This window comes from Myripristis murdjan, chromosome 3, assembly GCF_902150065.1.
Source record: "Myripristis murdjan chromosome 3, fMyrMur1.1, whole genome shotgun sequence".
Classification (NCBI taxonomy): domain Eukaryota; kingdom Metazoa; phylum Chordata; class Actinopteri; order Holocentriformes; family Holocentridae; genus Myripristis; species Myripristis murdjan.
In genome coordinates this window covers 25,464,338-25,488,067 of record NC_043982.1, presented here as the reverse complement: position 1 = coordinate 25,488,067, position 23,730 = coordinate 25,464,338, and the positions used below count along the sequence as shown (strand labels likewise).

General features: G+C 40.7%; 1 protein-coding gene across 1 annotated transcript in view; it reads left to right on the top strand.

The window, feature by feature from the left end:
- mdga1 (MAM domain containing glycosylphosphatidylinositol anchor 1) overlaps positions 1 to 23,262 on the top strand; it is a 237,420-nt gene extending 214,158 nt beyond the window's left edge. Inside the window, 2 exon segments of the mRNA XM_030044457.1 lie at positions 11,997 to 12,105; positions 23,168 to 23,262. Coding sequence (XP_029900317.1) covers positions 11,997 to 12,105; positions 23,168 to 23,262 — 204 coding nt within the window.
- Positions 23,263 to 23,730: the final 468 nt, after the last annotated feature.

Genomic DNA, 23,730 nt, shown 5'->3' with positions numbered 1-23,730 from the left:
GGGATTCAGGTCTGGAGAAAGTGCAGGCCACTCCATTTGAGGTACCCCAGTCTCCAGCAGCCGTTCCCTAATGATACAACCTCGATGAGCTGGAGCATTGTCGTCCATGAAGATGAAATTAGGCCTGTGTTGTTCATGCAGGGGCACAATGACTGGATTAATGATGTTATTCAGGTAGTATGGGCTTGTCACTGTACCATTCACAAAGTGGAGGGCAGTTCTGTACTGACTAGACACACCTGCCCACACAGTAACACCACCACCACCAAAGGCTCGTCTGGTGACAACAGTGGCTGATGCATAGCGCTCTCCTTGACGTCTCCAACATCGTTGGCGGCCATCATTTCTGCTCAACATGAATCGGCTTTCATCAGAGAACAGCACTGAGGCCCACTGGTCCCTCGTCCAGCGTAAATGCTCCCTGGCCCATGCAAGACGATGACACCTGTGCCTGGTGGTGTGGTCAGGTATCCTTGCAGGTCGTCTAGCACACAGACCATGCTGATGTAAACGGTTTCGAATGGTCTGACGTGACACTTGGGTGCCTCTCACCTCCCTTAAATGTGCCTGGAGTTGAGTGGCATTCATCATACGGTTCCGGAGGGCACTGTTCACAATGAAGCAGTCATCAGTGTGGGATGTGGCCAAAGGACGTCCACTTCTATGCCTTTCTGTGACTCTTCCAGTCTCTCTGTATCTCTGTTGCAACCTGCTGATGACACTCTGTGACACTCTAAGCTCAGTGGCCACTTCCGTCTGAGAACATCCTGTTTGAAGCCTCGCAATGGCGAGGTGCTGCTGATCAATTGTTAGGTGTCGTCTTGGTCTCATGATGTCAAAATGTGAACAGCATGATGAGGAGGACTGTTTAAATACCACTTCTAATTGAACCAGGAAATGTATTGGTCGATTCATGGATCAAACACCTGATGTGAATTTTGCCGTTAAACTCCTTGTTAGAGAACAGCAACTTGTGCAAAAAGTACTGAAACATTGAACAGTTGGACATGTGCATTCAAAAGTTTACAGAAGGTCACATTAAGTTCACCTGTAAAGGTTATAATGCATTTTAGGTTCATCCTGAAATTTCACCCGAAAGCCGAATATCCCTAACTTTTTGTGAGTCTTTACAATCCAATCATAGAAATTACTTAAGTGTAATCTTAAATTGCCATTTTTGCTTCTCTCTCTTCTTCTCTCTTTTCTCACAATGTATCCAAGAGAATTACTATCTGTCAGCTGTTTCTTTTTCTTATTGTCTGTCCACCCCCCCACACACACACAGTAAAAAAAAAAAAAAAAAAAAAAAAAAAACTTTTGAAATTTTGTCTTGCTTTTATCATAAAAACAACACTACAGTCTGACTAAACAACTTTTTCCATTTCGATTTGTTGACAGGTATATTAAGAGGTATTTCAGCTCTGTAGTTTGCTCCATCTCTTTAACACACACACACACACACACACTCACATGCACACCGGTGTGTTACAGACACAGTTGTTAAATAATGTAGAGAGCATGCAGCCTTGATCCCAGCTCCAGCTAGAGGAGGCAAGGTGATAAACATACTTTGTTACAACTCACTCCCTTCTCTTGCTTTGCCTCTCTTCGTATGGGTTTCTGTCATGCATCACTCCCCGAGGGCCTGATGAAATGAAGCCAGAGGGATGAACCCCATTCTTCTCTCTCTGCTCCCTATCTGTCTTTCTCTCTACATTTTTGTCTTATTCCATCCTCACCACTTGTTCTTGTCTTCATAATGCCTTTCCTACTCATCTACCATCGCCATCTGTTTCTGCTCTCCCAGCTGCCCATCTCCACCCATCCCTCTTTCACTTTAAAGAACAGCTGGATTTCTTTCCTTACAATCAATAATAATGACTTATTGGCCTGCTGTTGACAATGGGAATTACCTGACATGGTTGTCATGTTCTGTTGTTTATCTTATTTTTTACAAGTTGAAATTGTGAGCAATGGCTTTTCTAAATCCAATTTGCCAATCCTAAGGCTCACTCAACCTCAGACACTTCATAGCAATTGGTATGGAGGAGGATATAGTCATTGTTGGTCATTTAAATCCTTCAAGGCCAGTGTCCTACCCAAACCAGCGAGTCCAGTGAGATGGCCACAGATGCCCAGGGATCGTGTTCTGGCTGCCGAGGCCAAGGAAGTGGGTTGGCATTACTCTGCTGAGAAGTGCAGATCCAAGATCTGACAGCCTGTGGAAACTAAACAGCATCCAAATAGTGTGTCAGTTTCAGTGCCGTACTATACTCTGTATATGGCATCATTTGGATTATGATAGGGTGAGAACATTGCATTAAGGTCAGGCACAATCCACATATGCTTTGTTATAACTGTCATGTCTTTTTCCCACATTTTCCACAGTGCAGTGTGAACGTGTCGTACTTTGATGTGTTTTTGTACCACAATTTCAGCAGCTGAATTGCTCTGGAGCTGAACCATAAAAAATGAACTGTTCAAAATGGTGCAAAACCAAACCATAAAAAAAGCTCAATATGCGACACACCCTACAAAGTGCAGTGTTACAGACACATCCGCTGTATTAAAGCCATTTAACCACACACTTAGCTAATGAATTAACTCTGAAAGTACTTTTATGTTTGTTTTAAATAGTCTAACTAGAGTTTTGCCTTTGAAAGAATATTTGTGATCTCATAGTGTTATCTTAAATCTCTGAATGATAGAGGTTATTTGTAAAAATAGGACAAACTTAAGAGAACACTGGAAATGGTAGTGTTTTTTTTTTTTTTTTTCCCTAATGTACAAAACAAACTGAACCAAAAACAAAATTGTGACCCAAAAACCACAATACAAACCAGACCGTGGGTTTATTAAACTGTTACACCCCCTGATAGAAAGACAGATAGATGGACTTTACAGAACCATAACCCCCCCCACCACACACACACACACACACACACACACACACACACACACACACACACACACACACACACACCAAATAAACAAATAAATAAATAAGCTGCTAATTAGTAGATTCTTGTGATTTTCTAATTCACTTTAATTCCCTTGGGATTGTTTATTGCAGTAGATGTTAATTGGTCCTGCAGACTGTAAGGGTGTCTGTGAATGCAAATTGCAGCTTGTTGCATTCATTCCTGCTTCATGTTGAGAGCATGTCCCTTGAGAACATGAACTTCCTAATCCTATGCACAGCTCCCTGTGACTGCATATACCTTTGTGGTGCTGCCACCTGTCTCTTCCTTTTCTGTTTGTGCTCCATCCAACAAAAGTAATGAAGTCTGTGAGAGGAACAACTTTCCAGCGCACCTCTGTAAGAGCTGTCAAGAGCTGTGGCCAAGCCTGTGGTGTGCATTAATGCAAGATATTTATTGTAAACAGCAGCAAGGCCAGCCAGTAAGATCGCACCTGAGTTTATACTGTAAGTTTATTGCCTGTTGGCTGTGATTCCTGTTTGTTGTTCATGAGTATTCAGGTTATGGATTCATGAAAAGGGACTTGCCATTTCACATTATGGTACTTAGAGGATTTGCTCTCATATTTGCTTAAATCATGTTTGGGCATTAACTGGTGTTTAGATTGAATTTTATTTTTAATTATGATTTGTAGTACTAATAGTATTAGTGTTAGTATTAGTAATAGTATTTTGTTTTGGATTTTTTTTAATGTTAAGGAATACCTTTTTAACTGCAGCATCAAACCGCCATCTGTCTGACTTCTGAATTGCATGACCATCACATGCCTGCGCACCATCTGAAACAACCACAATGTTTTTTTTTTTTTCATTTTACAAGACAAGTAACTGGCCTTGATGCAATCACTGAGATCATCATATCAAGCGAAATTGTGCATAAATGTAAAATCAGTTGAGTTGCGAGATGAGAGATGGAATATTGTGGTGGAGATTATTTGTGTCCCAGCTCACTCCTCTGTGGATTACCCAGAGGCCATCTGTGTTCCTCGCAGTGTCGGGTGCCTGGGGGGCTTGTTGGAAACCAGGCCAACCCACATTTCTCCACCTACTGTACCAACTTAGCTCTGAACTGGTATCTCTCTCTCTCTCTCTCTCTCTCTCTCTCTCTCTCTCTCTCTCTCTCTCCTGTGTCCCCTCTGGTATGTGGACAGCACATCAATGGGAACATTAAAGGTTACAAGGCTCAACAAAAAGTCTCATTCACAGCTTCAACCTGACACTTCACTGCACATCCTTTGATGAACGCAAACGCTCTCTCTGTCTCGCTCTCTTTCTTTTTCTCTCTTTCCTTCTCTCTCTCTATTTTCCACTTTGTTCTTTCCTTCTAAGATACACACATGCCTTTCCATCTGTACATATGCACATGCATAAATGCACATAATTATTATCGTAATCCTTTTGTCAATGACATGTCTGTGGAAAATTATGTAGATGGTTTTTAACAAAGAGCTTTTGCAATCTGTCTTTCCCAGTGAAAAAATAACAGGTGTAACAGTTGCTAGAGATAAATCAGCATAGCACAACCTGGAATTATATCCTGAAGACTTTAGAGTGTGCTTTCCAGCAGATTAAGTCAACGACTTGCCCCAGATTATTTTATTGAGTAGCTCACTGGAACTTTGAAACTACAAATTGTGAAATTGTGTATTGTGCTGCTATGTTGAGGACTAGCTATAACTTTGCAGGTTTACACCCAATAATGTGTGTACTGGGAAAAACGGCACGTAGTGCACAGCAGGCCTGTTGGCACTCACAGTAATATGTGAGTGGGAGGCAATGTTGGCATAGGCGCACTACCTCTCAGCTTGAACTTGCATCTGTCAGCAGTGAATATTAAGTGAAAGGGCACACACTACACTGTTTCCTGTGTCTTTCCAGCCTGTGTTGCACTGCTTTCTGCCATTTTTTTTCAATATCTTTGTTGAAATGATCTTCTGTAGTCGTCTACAGTGCTCTTGTTGTGTATTTGTATGCTAGGGCCAGTGTAAGTCTCTGGGCTTCCTTCTGCCAATTATTTTTCTCATAGTCTTTAATTATACAACAATCTGGTGTTGTGGTTTTGACTTGTGTAATGCAGACATACTCGCAGGTGCACACGCATACTTAACTTGCGTGCGTGCGTGCGTGCGTGCGTGCGTGCGTGTGAGTGTGCGTGTGCCAGACTGGCTATAGGCTATTCTGCATTGTACTGAGCTGGTCCTATTAGGGACAGAAATTTATACAGAGAATGGAGGGAAGGAGTATATGAATAAAACAAAATGTTAACCACAGCTGCTGCATTTGTATGTGTGTGTGTGTGTGTGTGTGTGTGGGCACAGACACAGTGTTGTAGCACCTATAAATTAAATCACCATGGCCCTTTGACCAATTAGCCTTTTCCCTCCACTGCCCCTGCATTCCGCTCACAGCCCCTCTCTGCCTAACAAATCATGTAACCCCTTTATACAAATGAGCCGACCAGCAATAACCATCCAGACTGTGGTGCTGCATTTTTTTCCTTCTCCCCTCCGCAGCACCCAGTCACTTTCAAGGTTCTTCTAATTATTTTATTTTTCCATTCAAAGAAGATCCCTCACTCTGGGACTAAATTAGAAAGCAAGTGGGAAATAGGTGGCACTTCTCTTGTGTTTGCCTCCTCTTGTGTTTCCCTATCCTCAAGGGAAAGAGAAAAAAGTGAGGGAAAAAAATATGCCTGCATCTTGACTTGCATATGTTATGAAGTGCACAGGAGTACCTCTATAGGAGACAGGCTCTGTGTGTTCATTGGTTGGTGTGTGTGCGTAATGCTTTTTCTGCTTAGGGAAATTTGAACACTGTTTAGAGGGTGCAGAGTCCTACTAAATAAACATGCAACACACACTCATCCACCAGGCAGGAAAGTATTGAAGTCATGCAACAACACATGATTTACATGCTGCTCATAGACTGCATAGACTTCAATTATGTCGATAATATTAGCTATTCCTACTCATAATTGTATTACTTTGTATCAATTAATAAACAGGTTGCATTATATTTAATTAAATAAATAATTAATTAAATATTACGTAGCTACTGTGCATTTCTTACAAGGAAAAACAAATACCGAAAAATTTAAAAACAGGCTTTCTGATTCCAATCAGTAGCCGTTGTTTTTTTTGTTTGTTTGTTTTGTTTTGTTTTGTTTTGTTTTGTTTTAGTACCTTTGTAGCCGTTGAAGTCCTGTGGTCCATGAAGAGATTATGTGAGTTTTGTTGAAAAGATCTGCAAAATGACATTCTGAGTTGCACACGTCATGTTGCTATAAGGTAAAATACATTTCAGCTATGTTGCTCAAGCACATACGCCTCATGCACTTTCATTGGTAAAAGAAATAATACCATCCAACCCCATTCACTCTGAGCGCCAATGTCTGCTTTTTCCGCCACAGCTGATGACAGAAGTGGCTAATGATTGCACGGTTTTGTTTCTTTCCTGTCTCTGGCAATACATCCACATACCAGGAAGTAGTTCAGTGATTTTCTGACTGTTAGTGTCTAGGTTGACACATTGTATAACATTTTATACAGTGATTCTTTGAGTTACAGCACGGTGTTACCACAGCACTTTGATATTAACAAGTGGTGTTTTTAAAGGCAGCACTCACTCCAATCATGTATACCTGCCCTCGACCACCGCCACTTCCCTCTCCTCTACCCGCACAAAGTCACACCTAGCACAAACCACAGCCAGTCACCCTCATCTGTAAGCACATCTAACAACATGGGGATTCAGTGCCTTGCTCAAGGGTTACCCAACTGTAGAAGTCAAGGTTATGAGGAAGAATTATGTATACTTTCCCCACAAGGCAAATACCAACTACAACAGAGACTGTTGTTTTTTGTTGTTGTTATTTTGCAGCAACAAACTTTCCTTGTTTGTTTTTTTCCTCAAATTCCAGACGGTATACGCTTGGTTTTTGATTAGCTGGGTGCGATGGGCTTTGGGCGCCTCGGTACGCCACAGTAATTAGGCTGTCAATCAAAACCAGATGGCTGGTGGCGAAAATGGGGAAGTCGCCTGGAAAGTTTTTATTTGAGTTTCCAGATCAGTTTTGCTGTGGGTCCACAGGTGATAATGGGATGAGAATGCAATTTATGCACACTTAATACTGTACACTGCATGGTTCTCTGAAGCTTGGTTTGTTGTTTGTCTGAATTTTTTTTTAAAATTCATATTTTAAAGCCCCTATGTGTTAACTGTTTTTCAGTGTTTTAAAGGTGGCATTGGAACATGTGATTTAATTTCTGTCCTTGCCACCAGATAAAAATCATGACTGTGTATATAGAAAAATATGTATATCTGCATTGTTGAATCAGGCAAGAGGTTGAATCTGTGAATTTTTGGCTCTCAACTTTCCAACTGACTGATATGACGTTTTGATGTTTGGTTACATTTTCTACTTGTTTGATTTTCACTGCATATATTTCTTATTTGATCATTTACTTTTTATTGTGTATTTGATTTTAAGTAATTGGTTTGAGATGATTTAATCAATCTTGTGTGGTTGAGAAGTTAAATATACAAGATATATTAAGAGCCAGTTTATTGCTAATCATTTGAAATATATACTTGCTTATACATTCTGCTTTTAAAAAGTATTTAAGCAATGACTTTTTTTTCTCCTGACTCTCTCCTTCCATCATCCACAGTGCTTGTCCTCCTCTCAGAAGAAAGAAAGAAAGAAAAAAAAACAAAAAAAACAAGAGGGAAATCTCAAGCATTCAGCTACAGGCCGACCTGTTAGAAAGGGAGAGTTGACCCCACAGTGAATTGAGCTCTAGCGCTGTTCACATTTGAAAGGGAACGTTGCTCTTTAGATCAGACCCGCCGCTCCGTCAAGCCCTTACACTTATGGCATAGAGAAGTCAACTGTGAGAGCTCTGCCTCCTTCTACAGGAAGATAGCAAAATAAAAAGAATCTCATTTCTTAAAGAGGCAACTTTTCACATTGACCTATCTGCGTGTCTTAACAACATGTACATACATACACACGTAACTGCAAAGATGTGATAGATATGTATAGGCATACATGTACAGTACAGGCCAAAAGTTTGGACACACCTTCTCATTCAATGTGTTTTCTTTATTTTCATGACTATTTACATTGTAGTTTCTAACTGAAGGAATCAAAACTATGAATGAACACGTGGAGTTATGTACTTAACAAAAAAAGGTGAAATAACTGAAAACATCTTTTATATTCTAGTTTCTAGCCACCCTTTGCTTTGATTACTGCTTTGCACACTCTTGGCATTCTCTCGATGAGCTTCAAGAGGTAGTCACCTGAAATGGTTTTCCAACAGTCTTGAAGGAGTTTGAGGTGTTTAGCACTTGTTGGCCCCTTTGCCTTCACTCTGCGGTCCAGCTCACCCCAAACCATCTGGATTGGGTTCAGGTCCGGTGACTGTGGAGGCCAGGTCATCTGCCGCAGCACTCCATCACTCTCCTTTTTGGTCAAATAGCCCTTACACAGCCTGGAGGTGTGTTTGGGGTCATTGTCCTGTTGAAAAATAAACGATCGTCCAACTAAACGCAAACCGGATGGGATGGCATGTCGCTGCAGGATGCTGTGGTAGCCATGCTGGTTCAGTGTGCCTTCAATTTTGAATAAATCCCCAACAGTGTCACCAGGAAAACACCCCCACACCATCACACCTCCTCCTCCATGCTTCACATTGGGAACCAGGCATGTGGAATCCATCCGTTCACCTTTTCTGCGTCTCACAAAGACACGGCGGTTGGAACCAAAGATCTCAAACTTGGACTCATCAGACCAAAGCACAGATTTCCACTAGTCTAATGTCCATTCCTTGTGTTTCTTGGCCCAAACAAATCTCTTCTGCTTGTTGCCTCTCCTTAGCAGTGGTTTCCTAGCAGCTATTTGATCATGAAGGCCTGATTCGCGCAGTCTCCTCTTAACAGTTGTTCTAGAGATAGGTCTGCTGCTAGAACTCTGTGTGGCATTTATCTGGTCTCTGATCTGAGCTGCTGTTAACTTGCGATTTCTGAGGCTGGTGACTCGGATGAACTTGTCCTCAGAAGCAGAGGTGACTCTTGGTCTTCCTTTCCTGGGTCGGTCCTCATGTGTGCCAGTTTCGTTGTAGCGCTTGATGGTTTTTGCGACTCCACTTGGGGACACATTTAAAGTTTTTGCAATTTTCCAGACTGACTGACCTTCATTTCTTAAAGTAATGATGGCCACTCGTTTTTCTTTAGTTAGCTGATTGGTTCTTGCCATAATATGAATTTCAACAGTTGTCCAATAGGGCTGTCGGCTGTGTAGTAATCTGACTTCTGCACAACACAACTGATGGTCCCAACCCCATTGATAAAGCAAGAAATTCCACTAATTAACCCTGATAAGGCACACCTGTGAAGTGAAAACCATTTCAGGTGACTACCTCTTGAAGCTCATCGAGAGAATGCCAAGAGTGTGCAAAGCAGTAATCAGAGCAAAGGGTGGCTATTTTGAAGAAACTAGAATATAAAACATGTTTTCAGTTATTTCACCTTTTTTTTTTTTATTAAGTACATAACTCCACGTGTTCATTCATAGTTTTGATTCCTTCAGTGAGAATCTATAATGTAAATAGTCATGAAAATAAAGAAAACACATTGAATGAGAAGGTGTGTCCAAACTTTTGGCCTGTACTGTACATATATGCATTTAAATGCCCATGCACACCCACACCCATAGATACACGCATATGCAAGAACTCCAAGATCAGACCTAAAAGTATAGGAATTGAGTAGATTTGGTTCTCTTTTATTCCACTTAATCTTGTAAGCCTGAGAATCTTCCAAAGGTGTTAATTAATTTAAGAACTGCTGGTAGAGAAGATATTGGTCTACTAAGGATGAGCAATATGTCATCCACATGCATATGCAGTATAAAATTGCATTAATGGAGATTCACACTTTGTAGATCCACTTTTACTTTAGGTTCGTTTCCACCAATAATAGGTCAGTCTTTCATGGGCATTATCTTCTGTGTGAATTACTTTACCTGCACACTAGATGTCTTACTAACCTATCTCTCTAAAGAATGATATTGAATATAAGGAAGTGAATTGCCTTCACATATCCAGTTCCTCTTTATCCATTTGATTGACTGTGGACAGATCAAAATGCTCAAAAGGGTCACCCATTTCCTTAGCCTTTTACGGCATTCCATATGCTACAGGCATATGAAAAGACCACGACATTATCGTTGCATGACATTGAAATCTTCCATTTTCATCTCAGATTACTGGAATGAGTTATCTGTTTCTCTTTGCTCTAGCTTATTAGGACTTTGCCAGCCTCAACCTGTCTCAAAAGAAAACAAGCAAGCAAAAACTGTCTCCTCACATAATTAACTCTGCAAGTCCACTCTAGAAAGATAAGAAGAGATTTCTTATAAACTTGGTAGGATCTATTAAACATATGCTGGCCCTCCAACTTCCTACACTTGACACTTACTTCTTTCTAGCTCCCTCTCTTTGATAAGTATATTTGCAAGGCTTTTATTGTGAAATATTTGCAGGGTCTAGGGTGTAGTGGAAATTTCTATGACTTGTACAGCTCCATGTGGTACTTCAAATGTAGCTACTGCGATCTTGTATGTTACTCCAAAACAGTTTGACTGAGACAGGAGGACTGAACAAGGAGGTGCTGACAATACCATGATTATATTGTTGAATTTATTAAATTAAAGGACATGTACATTATAATAGCGTGTTGTGGGTATGTGGGCAGAGCTATATGCCTTGGGGCGGTGGACCATTGCCTAGCCCCGTCGTTCATCGTCGTTCAATTTGTTTTCCCACTGTGTCTAGAAGAATTGTAGGTGTATTGTATTGTGTTGAGTTATTAATTCTAGTAATACTTGTGCATTATTGGTGGCCTGTGAGTGTTACTGTATTTGTGAATGTTTTACTACCCTCCTGCTTGTGTCCTGTTTCATGCTGTTGCAAAATAAAAGGCTTGATGCCAAAGGTATAAAAGCAGTGTCATCATGCCAGAGATAATACAGCTCGCCACACTATTATATCAGGCATTTAATCAACCTTGTTTTTACCCAGTGCCTGTATTTGGGGCCTGGTCTTTATCTGTTCATGTTGAACTCTCCCCTGGCCATTATTGGAGACCCAGCTTTTAATTGAGTACTGTATTTTATTTGAGGAAATACAGTAATTGCATCTTTTTCTCTAACATCTTTTTTTTATTATTATTATTTTTCTCAGGGGTAGAGTAGCTGATAATTTAGCTAATTCAGCGGTGAGGGTTTTGCCATATAGTAGCCAAAGATAAAACTGAATTCAGATTTGTTTCAAAATATTATATGACAATAATAATCCCTGTGTGGGGAACAAAGAATTTATTCTGTGAAGAGAGGTATTCATCACCAAGGTCTGGATTTGCATGGGTTAGATGGAGGAAAAAAATTCAACAGAGACTACAGTATGGTCATTCACCAGAGGGCTGTTAATTTGGGTGCCAGTTACAAATGCAGTCAACAGACAGTATTTGGATTTGAATACACAGTGTCTTCCTGACTTTGTTGTTTGACCATATATCATTCACACGTTACTGAATTTGACTTTTGATGAACATGTCTTAGAAAAACAGCTTGCCTCTTCGCTGATCAGCCGTGATGCTTGCAGACTTCAGTGCTCTGTCTGAATTAATGTGATGCTCCATTGCTTGTGCAGCATCTGCAGCTTTGATCAGTCAGGCTGGAGTCAAATCTCACTTGAAGATCAGTGTTTTGCTGAAACGTCCCTTCTGCACTGTACAACTTAGGCAGGAAAATGGTGAGATGATGCTGATTTAAGTAGGAAAAAGTAAGAGATCACCCACAGAATGGGCAAACAGATGCTGTGTTTTATTGAAACAAAAATCCTCATTAGTTAACGCTGGAGGTGACAGCTTTTCTTCAATAGTCCCCTTGGACTCTGTCAGATACACTAACTCAGTGTTGATCTTTCTCTCTCTCTGTCTCTCCCCTAAACAGATTGTGTTTGAGGGAATTCGAGGCCCAAGCTTTGAGGGGGACATTGCCATTGACGACGTGTCCATCACCATGGGGAAGTGTAAGCAAGAGACCTCAGTGGCCAGCACGGGTAAGATGACCCTCCAAAAAAAAAAAAAAAATTGAATAAAAATTGAAGATATGTACGGAAATACACACACCGGGACATCACTGAATTGACACTTAAGCTATTTCTCTCTATGGATGTGCAAACATAGACAGCGAGATTTGTTAATGGTCTGAAGGCAGCTTTTCTTTTATTCAGCACTCATCTTTAAAAAAAAAAAAAAAACACTTGCTAAGAGCTAAAGAAGCAGAATTGAACTGAGTTAAACTGGACTGAATCCAGCTGAACTGAACAGAGGGGCTGAGAAGGGCACTCGTGTTGGGATTAGAGAGACAGTGATGAGAAAAGAAAGGAATGAGAGAAAGAGAGAAGTAAATTTCCTCTTTCGTGTTTGGGAGCTGTGTAAATATGGCAGGCGGAGAAGAAAGAGGAGGAAAATATGTCAGTGTGTGGGGCCAGAAAATGAAAAAATAAATAGAGAAACAGAGGGAGTGGAAAAGGGAGAGTTAGGTTGAGAGAAGGCGATGTCTAGGAGAAATAGGTGGGAGAGTGAGAGAGAGATGGAGCAAAAAAAGAAAGATGCCCCAGAATCCAACAGTGCCTTTCGGCATCTGTCCACCAGGTCATTGGTCATTACTCCATAAACTGACCACACATTCTCCACATTACTGCTAGCCAAGAGCTAGACACCAAGTCAAACCAAACTAATTCACTAATGTCATTTGATCTAATATCTGAGTATGTTTCTATGCAGAGAGAAAGAGTCCAAGAGCCTAAGGCCGAGGAGAGAGAGAGGGAGAGAAAGAGAGACAGCGAAGCAGAGTGAGGCAGAGCATGAGGGAAAGTGTGCATGATGCAAGTGTGTGTGTCTATGTGTGTGTTTGTGTGTGTCAGAGAGAGCGACAGAGGGGGAGAGAGGGAGAGACAAGGCATGTTAAGAGTCCAAGAGCCTGAGGAGGGAGGAGAATGAGAGGGAGAGAGGGAGAGTCTAGAGTACAGCTCCAATAGTTTAGCCACAGTGAGTGCTTCCCCCTGCCAGCCAAGTGTTGTGTACACACACACACACACACACACACACACACTCACACACAAGAACATCATTAAATTCTCATAGTAGCCTCTATCATGCTCTCACTGTCTCTACACACACAGACAGACATGCACAGCAGCCAGTTGGCAAATGCAGTCATCACTGGTAGGTGGAATGAGGACACTGACTCTTTATGTGAACTGAACTTTAAAACTATGTAACTTGTTAATATGATTATCTGACAGTCACAATTCTTAATCTACCTTTTTCCGTTGTTCAGCCAAGCAATTTGACTTACCACTTCATTTTACCAGTTAACATGTTAACAGTTGCCAGTGTGTAAAAGAGTCACTTGCAAAAACATCTCACCATTTCAAAAACAGTGCCTCCATGAGATGTAATGTTTGGATATTTCAGATATTTCAACTATAGTTATACATAAATTGTTAACTGGTAAACACTGGTTTACTGGTGCTATAACAACATTTATAACCCCTGAACATGTGTCGGTCTTTAGTGTCTCTTCACATCAATAGACCCTTTTCACAGCAGATATGTTGACAGGAGTAGCAGGTAAACACAAGTTTTATTAATGTTATTAATTAATGTTATGTTCCATTTAGGTCTAACAGAGTCAGGGTCCTAGTGTTGTGCTTACTGACACAGTGGAAAGGCTCTGCTGCATTTAAATGTTACACAGTCTTAATGTCATTAGTAACATCTGTTTACCCTGCTATTCTGTTCTGATCCATTTTGATCCTGGCATTGACTCTAACTATATAGTATCTGTTGCCAGTAATCAAGCTAAACTAAACTAAACTAAACTAAACTAAACTAAACTAAACTAAACTAAACTAAACTAAACTGAAGTATTTATTAAAAAGGCCAAAGAGTAGGAGTGCTGCCTGGAACTACTTCTTTTTGTTAAGATGGTGCTCTTTGGTTAAGGGCTGGGTCCATAAAAAACACTTGAAACAAATACCAAGGCACTCATCTTAGAAAAAATAAAATGCCTTTATTAAGTTAAGGGCCAAACATGGTACACGTCGAAGTGACCTTTTACCATGTTTGGCCCTTAACTTAATAAAGGCATTTTATTGTTTCTAAGATGAGTGCCTTGGTATTTGTTTCAAGTGTTTTTTAAACTATTTATTACTTGAGTAATATATTCAGGTAATTTTTTTGTAAATCTGTTCTTTCAAGTATGTTTTTGTCATTCGTTTTTGGTAACGTGTAACATTTCACTTCACTATATTTCTAAGGATCCTGTTACTCGATACTTTTAAGCATAGCTTGGAAGTCAGCTGTTTTTGATTTGATTTTTTTTTTTTTTTCTTTCCTAAAATGCCATTGGCTACACGCTGTGTTCCTCAAAGAACAAAAAACAATCACAGTACCCGCTGTCACCTGGGTTTGATGTAAAAGCTGTAAGCTTTTAAAAGCTGCGGCATCTAGCTCTGTGATGCAAGTACAAGCGAGACAAAGTAAAATAAAATGCATCCGATCCATTTTGTTAGCAAAGTGCAAATAAACTAACCCAGTGGTGGTAAGTATATTTGTGTTTATATAGTGGTTCTACGAGCAAGTCAGTGCATTCATTCAGTGGTTTCAGAGAGTTACCATGTTCTGTAAATACACTGCACTGACATAAAAAAAAAAAAGAAGTACCTCTGAAAACTTAGGCACTCCAGTTCTTTTAACTCAAGTAAAAGTAGCATCTATACTTTGGCTGAAGTAATGGGGTTGTGCACTTTGTCCACCACCGGTTTATATCAACTATATTTTATGCAGTGAGCCAACAAGCAACATGTGGTGACAACCTAGAAGGCTTTGTTCATTTTTTATCGCCAGGATTGACCACACAGAAAATATTACAGGCACAGAAAACAACACAAAACAGCAAAATGAGAAACTGAATTATTAACAAGTCACCTTTACCTTCTCAAACCCCCAATGTGTGGTGTCTGTACAGTGGCTCTGTGTGTGTGTGTGTGTGTGTATGTGTGTGTGTGTGTGTGTGTGTGTGTAATAGTGTCTGTGCACACACGTACACATATGTGCGCATAAAGATGCTGACGGATAGAGTGAATAATAGATGAGGGTGTAAACAGGAAGAAGAAAGCTCCTCCGCTGTGTGTGTGTGTGTGTGTGTGTGTGTGTGTGTAAGAGAGAGAGAGAGAGAGAGGGAGAGAGAGAGAGAGAGAGAGAGAGAGAGGGAGAGAGAGTGAGAGAGAGAGAGAGAGAGAGAGAGAGAGAGAGAGAGAGTCCTGCAGGCTTGTGCAGGAGGAGGCATACAGTGGAGACAGATGGGTAGCCTAATTATCAGGCCGGAGATTGAACAGTCGTCGCCACTGTAAGAAACACAAATCTGTCTTGAATTTAAGATTTCGCCATCATGGAGTTTGTGAGGTAAAATGAGCACTGGGATAAGAAATTAAATCCATTAAACTTTGTCATATATAATAAAAACAATTTAACATAAATAAGTGAAAAATGCAAATCAAATTACATATACTACTTACAACACACAGGGATGCACAGGATCTCACATGCAGTGCAAGAAAGAGAGACAGTGCTAGACTGGAGAGCAGATTAAACATAGGCATTATGCATTTACATTATGCAAATCTCAATGCAATACATAAAATGTCAGAAGCAGCATGATGATCACTGTTAGAATGATATGGTTCAGTCATGGAAGTCACAGTAAGAATCAGAGTTGATGACTTCAGCTGACATTTGTGGTAATATTAAATACTGTAAAAGTTGTATCTCCTCATACATAGATAGTACCAACAAAATAAAAGTTTAAAACCACATCATAACTATGTGTTCTTCAGCTTCACTCCGTTCTTGAAAGTTTTCTGAGGTTGGTCACCTCAAATTTGCTGAGAGAGATCCATTCATGAGTGCATCATTCTGGATGCAGTTGCATTATTTGGTTGTAAATATATATTCTATGTGATTTAATCCTGATGAACTTTATTATCACAGTTAATTTAACTCATTCAGACTTAAGTAGCTACTCAAAGCAACCCACTGTGCCTCATTTCCGAGCATCTGATGCAAAACTACCTGACAATTAGAATTTTATTTATTTATTTATTTATTTATTTATTTATTTTGATTTGGCAGGTACGAGTAGAATGAGTAATGTTATTTGTCGAACCTTCTGTTACTAAGGTTCTCTCTTTTCTGGCTTTCTTTCAAGATCATGCAGATAGAGGCTATGGGCTCTAGTTTCGCAGACCAGGCGAGGCGGGGGCGTAGCGCAGATGCGCTTCGCCAACTGGGTGTGGCCAGGCGGATTTTCCAAGTTTGGCACGCCGTTCTCGGTGGCGCAAGTACTCCGCCATCCCTCCTACCGGCGGAGGGGAGGAGAGAAGGCATGGAGTGGGTTTGACACAGCCGATTCACATGTAACCAATCAAATGAGCCCCTGTCCTTGCCTTTAAAATGCGCTGCGTGAAGGCGTAATGAAACTTTACACAGCTGACATGGAGGTCTATTGCCGCGGGCGGAGCGGAGCTCAGGAGACAGGCGCGGAGCGGAGACCGGCGAGCAGTGCGGACACGTCACCAAAACCTCACAGGCAGGCTTCCGGGATGTTAGACACATGAACGATGCAATAAATACCGAAAAAAACACTATTCAATGCTACGATCACAATCAGCACATACATATATCTCCATATCAACTGTCCCGTCACAGCTGATGTCAGATCAAAGAAGATTGGCACCGTTTGTGCTGATCGTGAGGTTTTGGTGATGTGCGCCAGCCAGCCAAACTTCCACTGCGCCGGCTCCGCTCCGCCTTGCGCTGAAAGTAGACGTGGTTTCAGACGGCGAGCTTTTGGCGCACCTCGGCGAAGCCTTTTAGCACGAAACTGTCACTACGCCAAGCCGAATCTGTCGGCACCTCCCCCCGCTGCGCCGCCACTCCCATCTCGGCGAACCTCCGCCTGCGAAACTTGGACACTGTCCGCCTCTCCCGCTTCGCCGGTCGAAACTAGCTCTGCGCGGGGTTCGCCTCACTGCGCCACCCCGCGCTGCGCCGGGAAACTAGAGCCCTATGTTTGCACTGTGTTTTAAAAGAAATGACTTTGCTGCAGATTTTGAAACAAGCTGCATTGTTTAACTATTTTAACAACAGAATTAGTCCAGAAAACCTTACTCATACATCATCAGCAGAAAATGTATGGAATGCAACTTGTCAGAATAGAAAATATCCAATAATTTTCTATTCTCACTGAGAAGTCTTTTAGAAACTCTGGCAATGGTTCACTGAACAGGCAGACATAAATTATATATACATTTAGCTAATTAGGTGACAAATAGGTTAAGACAGACATTCGTAGTGACACAGAGCTTTTGAATGCACAAAGTACAAAGCAACACGTAACATCAATGGCAGCTTTGATCAGCACGATGTCGTAGGGCTGTGTGTGTGTGTGTGTGTGTGTGTGTGTGTGTGTGTGTGTGTGTGTGTGTGTGTGTGTGTGTGAGTGAGTGTAAGTGTGAAGTTGAGAGAGTTAGAAGCCGTATGTTCATATGCCAGAGCAGTTGTGCGGTGTTGCCAGCCCATTCTCATCTCCCATGAGGCTTTGCTTCTCCCTGCATCTCACAGGATGTGGAGAGACAGTAGGCAAGCCTGGAAGCATGATACATCACACCTGTCACACACACACACACACATGCTTGCATACACATGCACACACACATTTTCTTCAGGTTAACTGTATGTGGAAGCACAGCACAGGGGACGCTGTTATCCTGTGGTTCTCCACAAATGAAGGATGATTGCTTCTGACATGTTTGGTACAACTCCACATGCATAAATCACAGCACTGAACCTGGCTCAGGTGTTGGTTTGTGTGTGTGTGTGTGTGTGTGTGTGTGTGGTGAGGGTAGGGGTGTAAGCCTGTTTCCTTTCTGCAGCCTCTCTCTTCCATTAAAGGGGTATCCCCCTCCTCACCATCTTCATCTCATCCCTATTGCCCTCCTTTTCTTTCATCATCTTCATCTCTTTCCACCTTATCTCCAGCTATCAGATTTTTTTTTTCTTAGAGCGGCAGCACCACCAGAGAAGTCTCCTATCTCGTATTTATAGTACGTGTATGTTGCATTAGCATGACATTGCTGCATATATTTGAAGGAATCCTGGCTGAAAACCCAGTTTAAAAATGAGACTTTTCCAAATATGTAAATGATAACGCATCAGTAATGCGCTGATGTTTATCCACTTAAAATCGAGGCTCATACAATGTCTAAATCTGTTTATTCATTCATTTTCTTTACCATCTTATTCCTATTCAGCACCACAGGGTGCTGGAGCCGATCCAGCATATTAGGAGAAAGGAAGGGAAACACCCTGGACAGGCAGGCAGTCCAGCACAGGGGAGATGGAGTGTCATACTCTCATTTATAGTGATTTTTTTGAGTTTCCAGTCCACCTTAATAACTGCAACACTGAGAGGAAATGTGTACAAACCTGAGGACAACATGTCAACTCTACATACCAAAGACATGAGTGGAACCCATTACCTTCTTACTGTAAAGTGACAGTGCAGCCTGCTGACTTAACTTATAAAAACAGGCTACTGCCCGAACACAGAGATCCTCAAAATGAGGTGATCCTAGATGGTAGTTCAGTGAGTCTCCATCAAAATGCACAGGAGTGAACCCCTTAAATTCAAAATTTCCCTTAAATATCCCCTTACGTTGTTTCAAATTTAGAAAACTTTTTTTTTTTTTTTTTTTTCTGTTGTTTTGATCAGAGCTCAGATGTGCAGCAAGAGTGAACCCACAGATGGGACTGGTTGGGCTGTAGAGGTTAATATTATTATAATTCCCCAGAAACAATCCCAATTATAACATAGGAAAATATAGAATAAAGACTTATCCACTCATTGGTTTCAATTTCACCTGTACTATCTCTAAACATACAATTTAAACAGTCATCCTTTTTTATTTGCTTGGTAAAATAATGTTGATAACAAGGAAAACAGACAATGGCTTTTGAATATTATAGGCATGACAAGGTAAACAAATAGTGGAGTGAACTTTACACAGTTTAGACAGCACAATTCATTTCAGCAACAAAAAATTCCCTAATGGGGTCTGTAGTGTAAAGTACCTCCTGCTCTGATACGTGCAGACCATCTGGTGTACATCTAATTCAGCAGTAATGGCATCTCTTACACAGGTATTATTGGCTTTAAGGGCATTAATTCGTATCTATTGAGAGCAGCAACGCAAATTCAGCATGACTAACATCATGACAAGTTTCCAGTTTAAGTCCACCTCTCCATGAGTATCAATGGGAAAAGCATAGTAGAAATGATCAGGCAAATATCAGTCTAAAGACAGGAGTTTTGTTGGGGGAGGTGCCCTGGTAGAGTGCGCACCACTTGCCAAGGCTGAGTCCTGATGTCCTGAGTCCCAACCTCAGGTCATTGGCTGCATGTCATCCCCTTTCTGTCCGCTGCTTTTCCTGCCTCTCTGTACTGTGATTGTCAGACAAAGCGGAAAAGCCAAAAAAATGATCTTAAAAAATAAAAGATAGGAGATTTCACTAACACTGATGGGGGTATTTTCTAAGGAGCGTTCTAAACATTTACCATGCACTATAATGTAATGAGCACAGCTGGCTCTACTTTTGCTACTGATCTGTTATGACCTCCCATGTAAACTGCATGACATGAAATTGGTTCATTAGAACTGCAAGGCCAGTAGATCCATTAGAGCACCTGGACTGCATTCAAACCAATGATGGTGGAAGAACTTTACATTTTGACTGAGGAGGTCAGCAAAGGATAAATCGATAAATAAATAAAAAAATAAAATAAAATAATGCATGAAGTGTTTCCACTGTTCAAAGGAATCAATCAATTTATGCATTTTGAATTTGATTATAAATCAAAACTATATGCATGTCAGTTGAAATTCACAAGGTTTCCTTCCAGATATGGATAACTCCCCCCATCCCAGAGAGTCCCTGATGGATTGCGCAACCTGTAGAATCCCTAAACGAACCAGGATGAAGAATTAAAAAAAAAAAAAAAAAAAAGAAAATGTAATGTAAGCGTCCTTATCCTCAGTCACCCAGTATCAGCGAGACTATTTTGGATGTATTTGTCTTTTACTTCTAGCTTTTTTTCATGGCTTAGATTGTTTAAAAAATCAAGATGTGCAGTTGCTGCTGTCAAAAATGTTATATAGTAATCAATTATTTGTAGTATCATGTCTGTTGATCTAACGGTGTAAGGAAAAAAAAAAACATTTAATGAAAATCCGTTCAAAAAGGCCCATAAACAATACCCTCCTCCAATGAAGTAAAAAACATACTCTTGAATTCTTGAATGTGATTTTATTAAATCTGATTAAATATAAATAATTTCTGACGACCTCCCTCTGCATGTCCATCCATGAGTGCTGCTACATCACCAAGGTCATCATCTCCTCCCTCAGAACCCAAGGTTTAGGTTTAGGTTCTGTGCCTCTTTTAACTTAACATGCTCCAAAATGAACTGAAACTTAAATACTTTGTCAGTTTATGACATGGCTCACTCTCACAAAATCTGTTTTTTGTTTTGTTTTTTTTTTCTTATGTTTTGTTTGTATGGTTTTATGGTCACCTCTGTGTTTTATCTGTGTGCTGCTGCCTATTCGCCATGTCACACTTGGAAAAGAAATTTTGAATCCCAATGTGTCTTCACCTGTTAAAATAAAGGTTTAGTAATAATAACAATAATAATAATGATCTCTGTGAACAAGACTGGGCTACTGAGGCTGGTGCAGTGCAGCCGGAGGACGGTTGCAGTGTATGCAGGATGTTTTTGGTCGCTGCTGCTGCAGATTTGATTGTTAGGATATTGTCAGCTAAATAGACAGATGCTCACTGGTTCAGGTGTTAGGTGTCGAGGGTTTGATTTACTGGGGAACATGTGGGAGGAATGAAGTGACTAAACGCTGTCTATGCAAAGGTGCTATCTAGAATAGTATGCACAGACACACACACACACACAATGTACTGTAGATCTCCACAGTAATCCATTATCTTTCCAAGTCCATTTCATTATCTGACAGTAAATAGATGTATGATGTGTAGTCTTGTGCGCCTACCACAATCACTAAAATAAACTTCCTGCTCCTTCAAAAGACCTTGGAAGAGGAAGTGTGTGTGTGTGTCTGTGTGTGTATGGGTTTGTGTCTGTGTGTATGGGTTTATGTGTCTGTGTGTATGGGTTTGTGTGTGTGTGTGTGTGTGTGTGTGTGTGTGTGTGTGAGTGAGTGAGTGAAGAGGGGGACAGAGATGCAAAATGACAAATGCAATTCAATGTGATGCCATCCAACTATTATTTTTTAACCGTGTGTGTGTGTGTGGGTGGGTGCGTGGGTGCACATGCACGCGTGTGTGCGTGCATGTCTGGTGGGTATGGATCAAAAGCTTTATTATGAATATTGATTTTCTGCCTGCAGGAGGGATCCCTTGATATGAATTCATATTGATCTTTTGAATGCAATTCCTGCTTTTTATTTATGAAACTCATTCCATGTGCAGCTTGCATGTGTAATCTGCTGTTGATTTTGTATAGTGCGGTGTGTGTATGAGAGTGACTTGAATGCATTGTATGTACAATGGCTCATGTGTACAGTATCTGAACACTGTGTTTTTGGATGTGTGTGTGTGTGTGTGTGTGTGTGTGTGTGAGATAGAGAGAGAGAGAGAGAGAGAGAGAGAGAGAGAGAGATTTTAACATGGGAAACGTTAGACTAATTTACTTGTGTTAATCAGTGAAACCACACTGCAGTTTTATTTTAGAATCAAATTGTTACATTTCACAACATAATTACTTTATTGCGCATAAACAATTGCTAGACTTTTATTCTGCCACAAAAAATAAAAAAATAAAGATAAGGAGAAGATGTTTTGACAGATCATTGATGATGACATCAGTTGTAACAGCTGTTTCTAATGAAAATCTCAAAGCTGTCATGACGGTGTCTCTGCAGTGGGTATCTCGTTCCCTGACGTTCACTCCTTTCCTACCTTCCGGCCTTGCTCCTCCCTCTTCCCCTCTTTTGACTCCTTCCTCTTTTTCTCCCCTTTCCCCACAACCCATTTCCTTCTTCTTCTACACCCGCTCTCCTCTCTCTCTGAGGAATGATAAAACACAAATTCTCTTTTATTTTATTTTTTTAACCCCCTCCTTCTTTTCTCATGACTAACATGGTACTGTAGGTCTCTGCCACACCAGGGTGTGTTTTTTTCACACTGCCTGTGCTTATTCACTCAGCCCCAGGCTCAAAGAAGGCCCGACGGCAAGAAGATAAATATATACATGTACAGTACATAATCAATTTAGCAAATGTCATGGTTAGTCTGATTTCACAATATGGCAAAACAAAGCATTTAATTACATGTAAAAGGATTTACTGATCTTTCTGGTTATTATCCATCCATCGATCAATCTATGAAAGTGAGAAATGAAAAAAGGGAACAAAGTAAAAGAGAATTTCCTTCTTTGATTGCTAAGAAATTTATTTTAGGGGCATTTCCATGGTGTGATAATGGACACATTTTATTATAATGAAATGATTAATGATAAGAGTAACATTGTCCAAATTGCTCTGAATTAATAACTTTGAGTAATGCAGTTGACCTGGATTGTGCTTACAACTTACCTACAACACACACACACACACACACACACACACACACACACACACACACACACACACCACACACACACACACACACACACACACACACACACACACACACAGGCAATGGCAACCCACTTCTTGAAAATGATCAGAGCTTATTCCACAACACTATACTAATAATAATGCATCTTCAACAAATTATATACAGCCACATGTTTAGTGGGCTAAGAGGAACAAAGTATGAGTAACATGTAATAAATACATGTTACTAAATACATACATAAATACATGTAATTGTTCAACCAATTTTCTGTTTAAAAAAAAAAAAAAAAAAAAAATCATTACTGTGAGACTTAGACTCTTTTCTTGTTTCCTCTTATCTCCACAGTTCTGATTGGTGGATCGACAGCACCTCTTCCGCCTCCATTGGCCAGCTGGCTGACCCTTGGCCTCTGCGGCTTCCTGCTGCTGCTCTACAGATGATGAGCACTTGCCACAACGCCACCTGTCTGCCCTGACAGACACTGCCCTGACTCGCACTCTTTTACTTCTCTCCTACCCTCCTCCTCTTCTCCTTTCCTCTCACCTCACATCCATTCCCCTTATCTATCTAGCCCTCACCATACATTTTCTCTCTTCCGTCCTTCACTTTCCCATCTCACCTTTCTTGCTTGGGTAAACTGTAACATGAAGTCTTTTCTTTCCTGTCACTTTGAACCTCTCAGACACAGATTATAACCAATAGATGCTCATATTTGAGGTTGACATACTTAACAATCTTTGATAGCTGTATTTTGCTGTCTCTGTTTCGTCACTCGATCCAGCCAATTAGATTTACTCTATCCATGTCCTCTTGTGACCTGTCACTCTTTCCTCCTCTTCAATGACCTTCTCCCACCATGTGTGCTGCTCATGTATCTCCACACCCTTCAACCAGCCTCCCCACAGCCC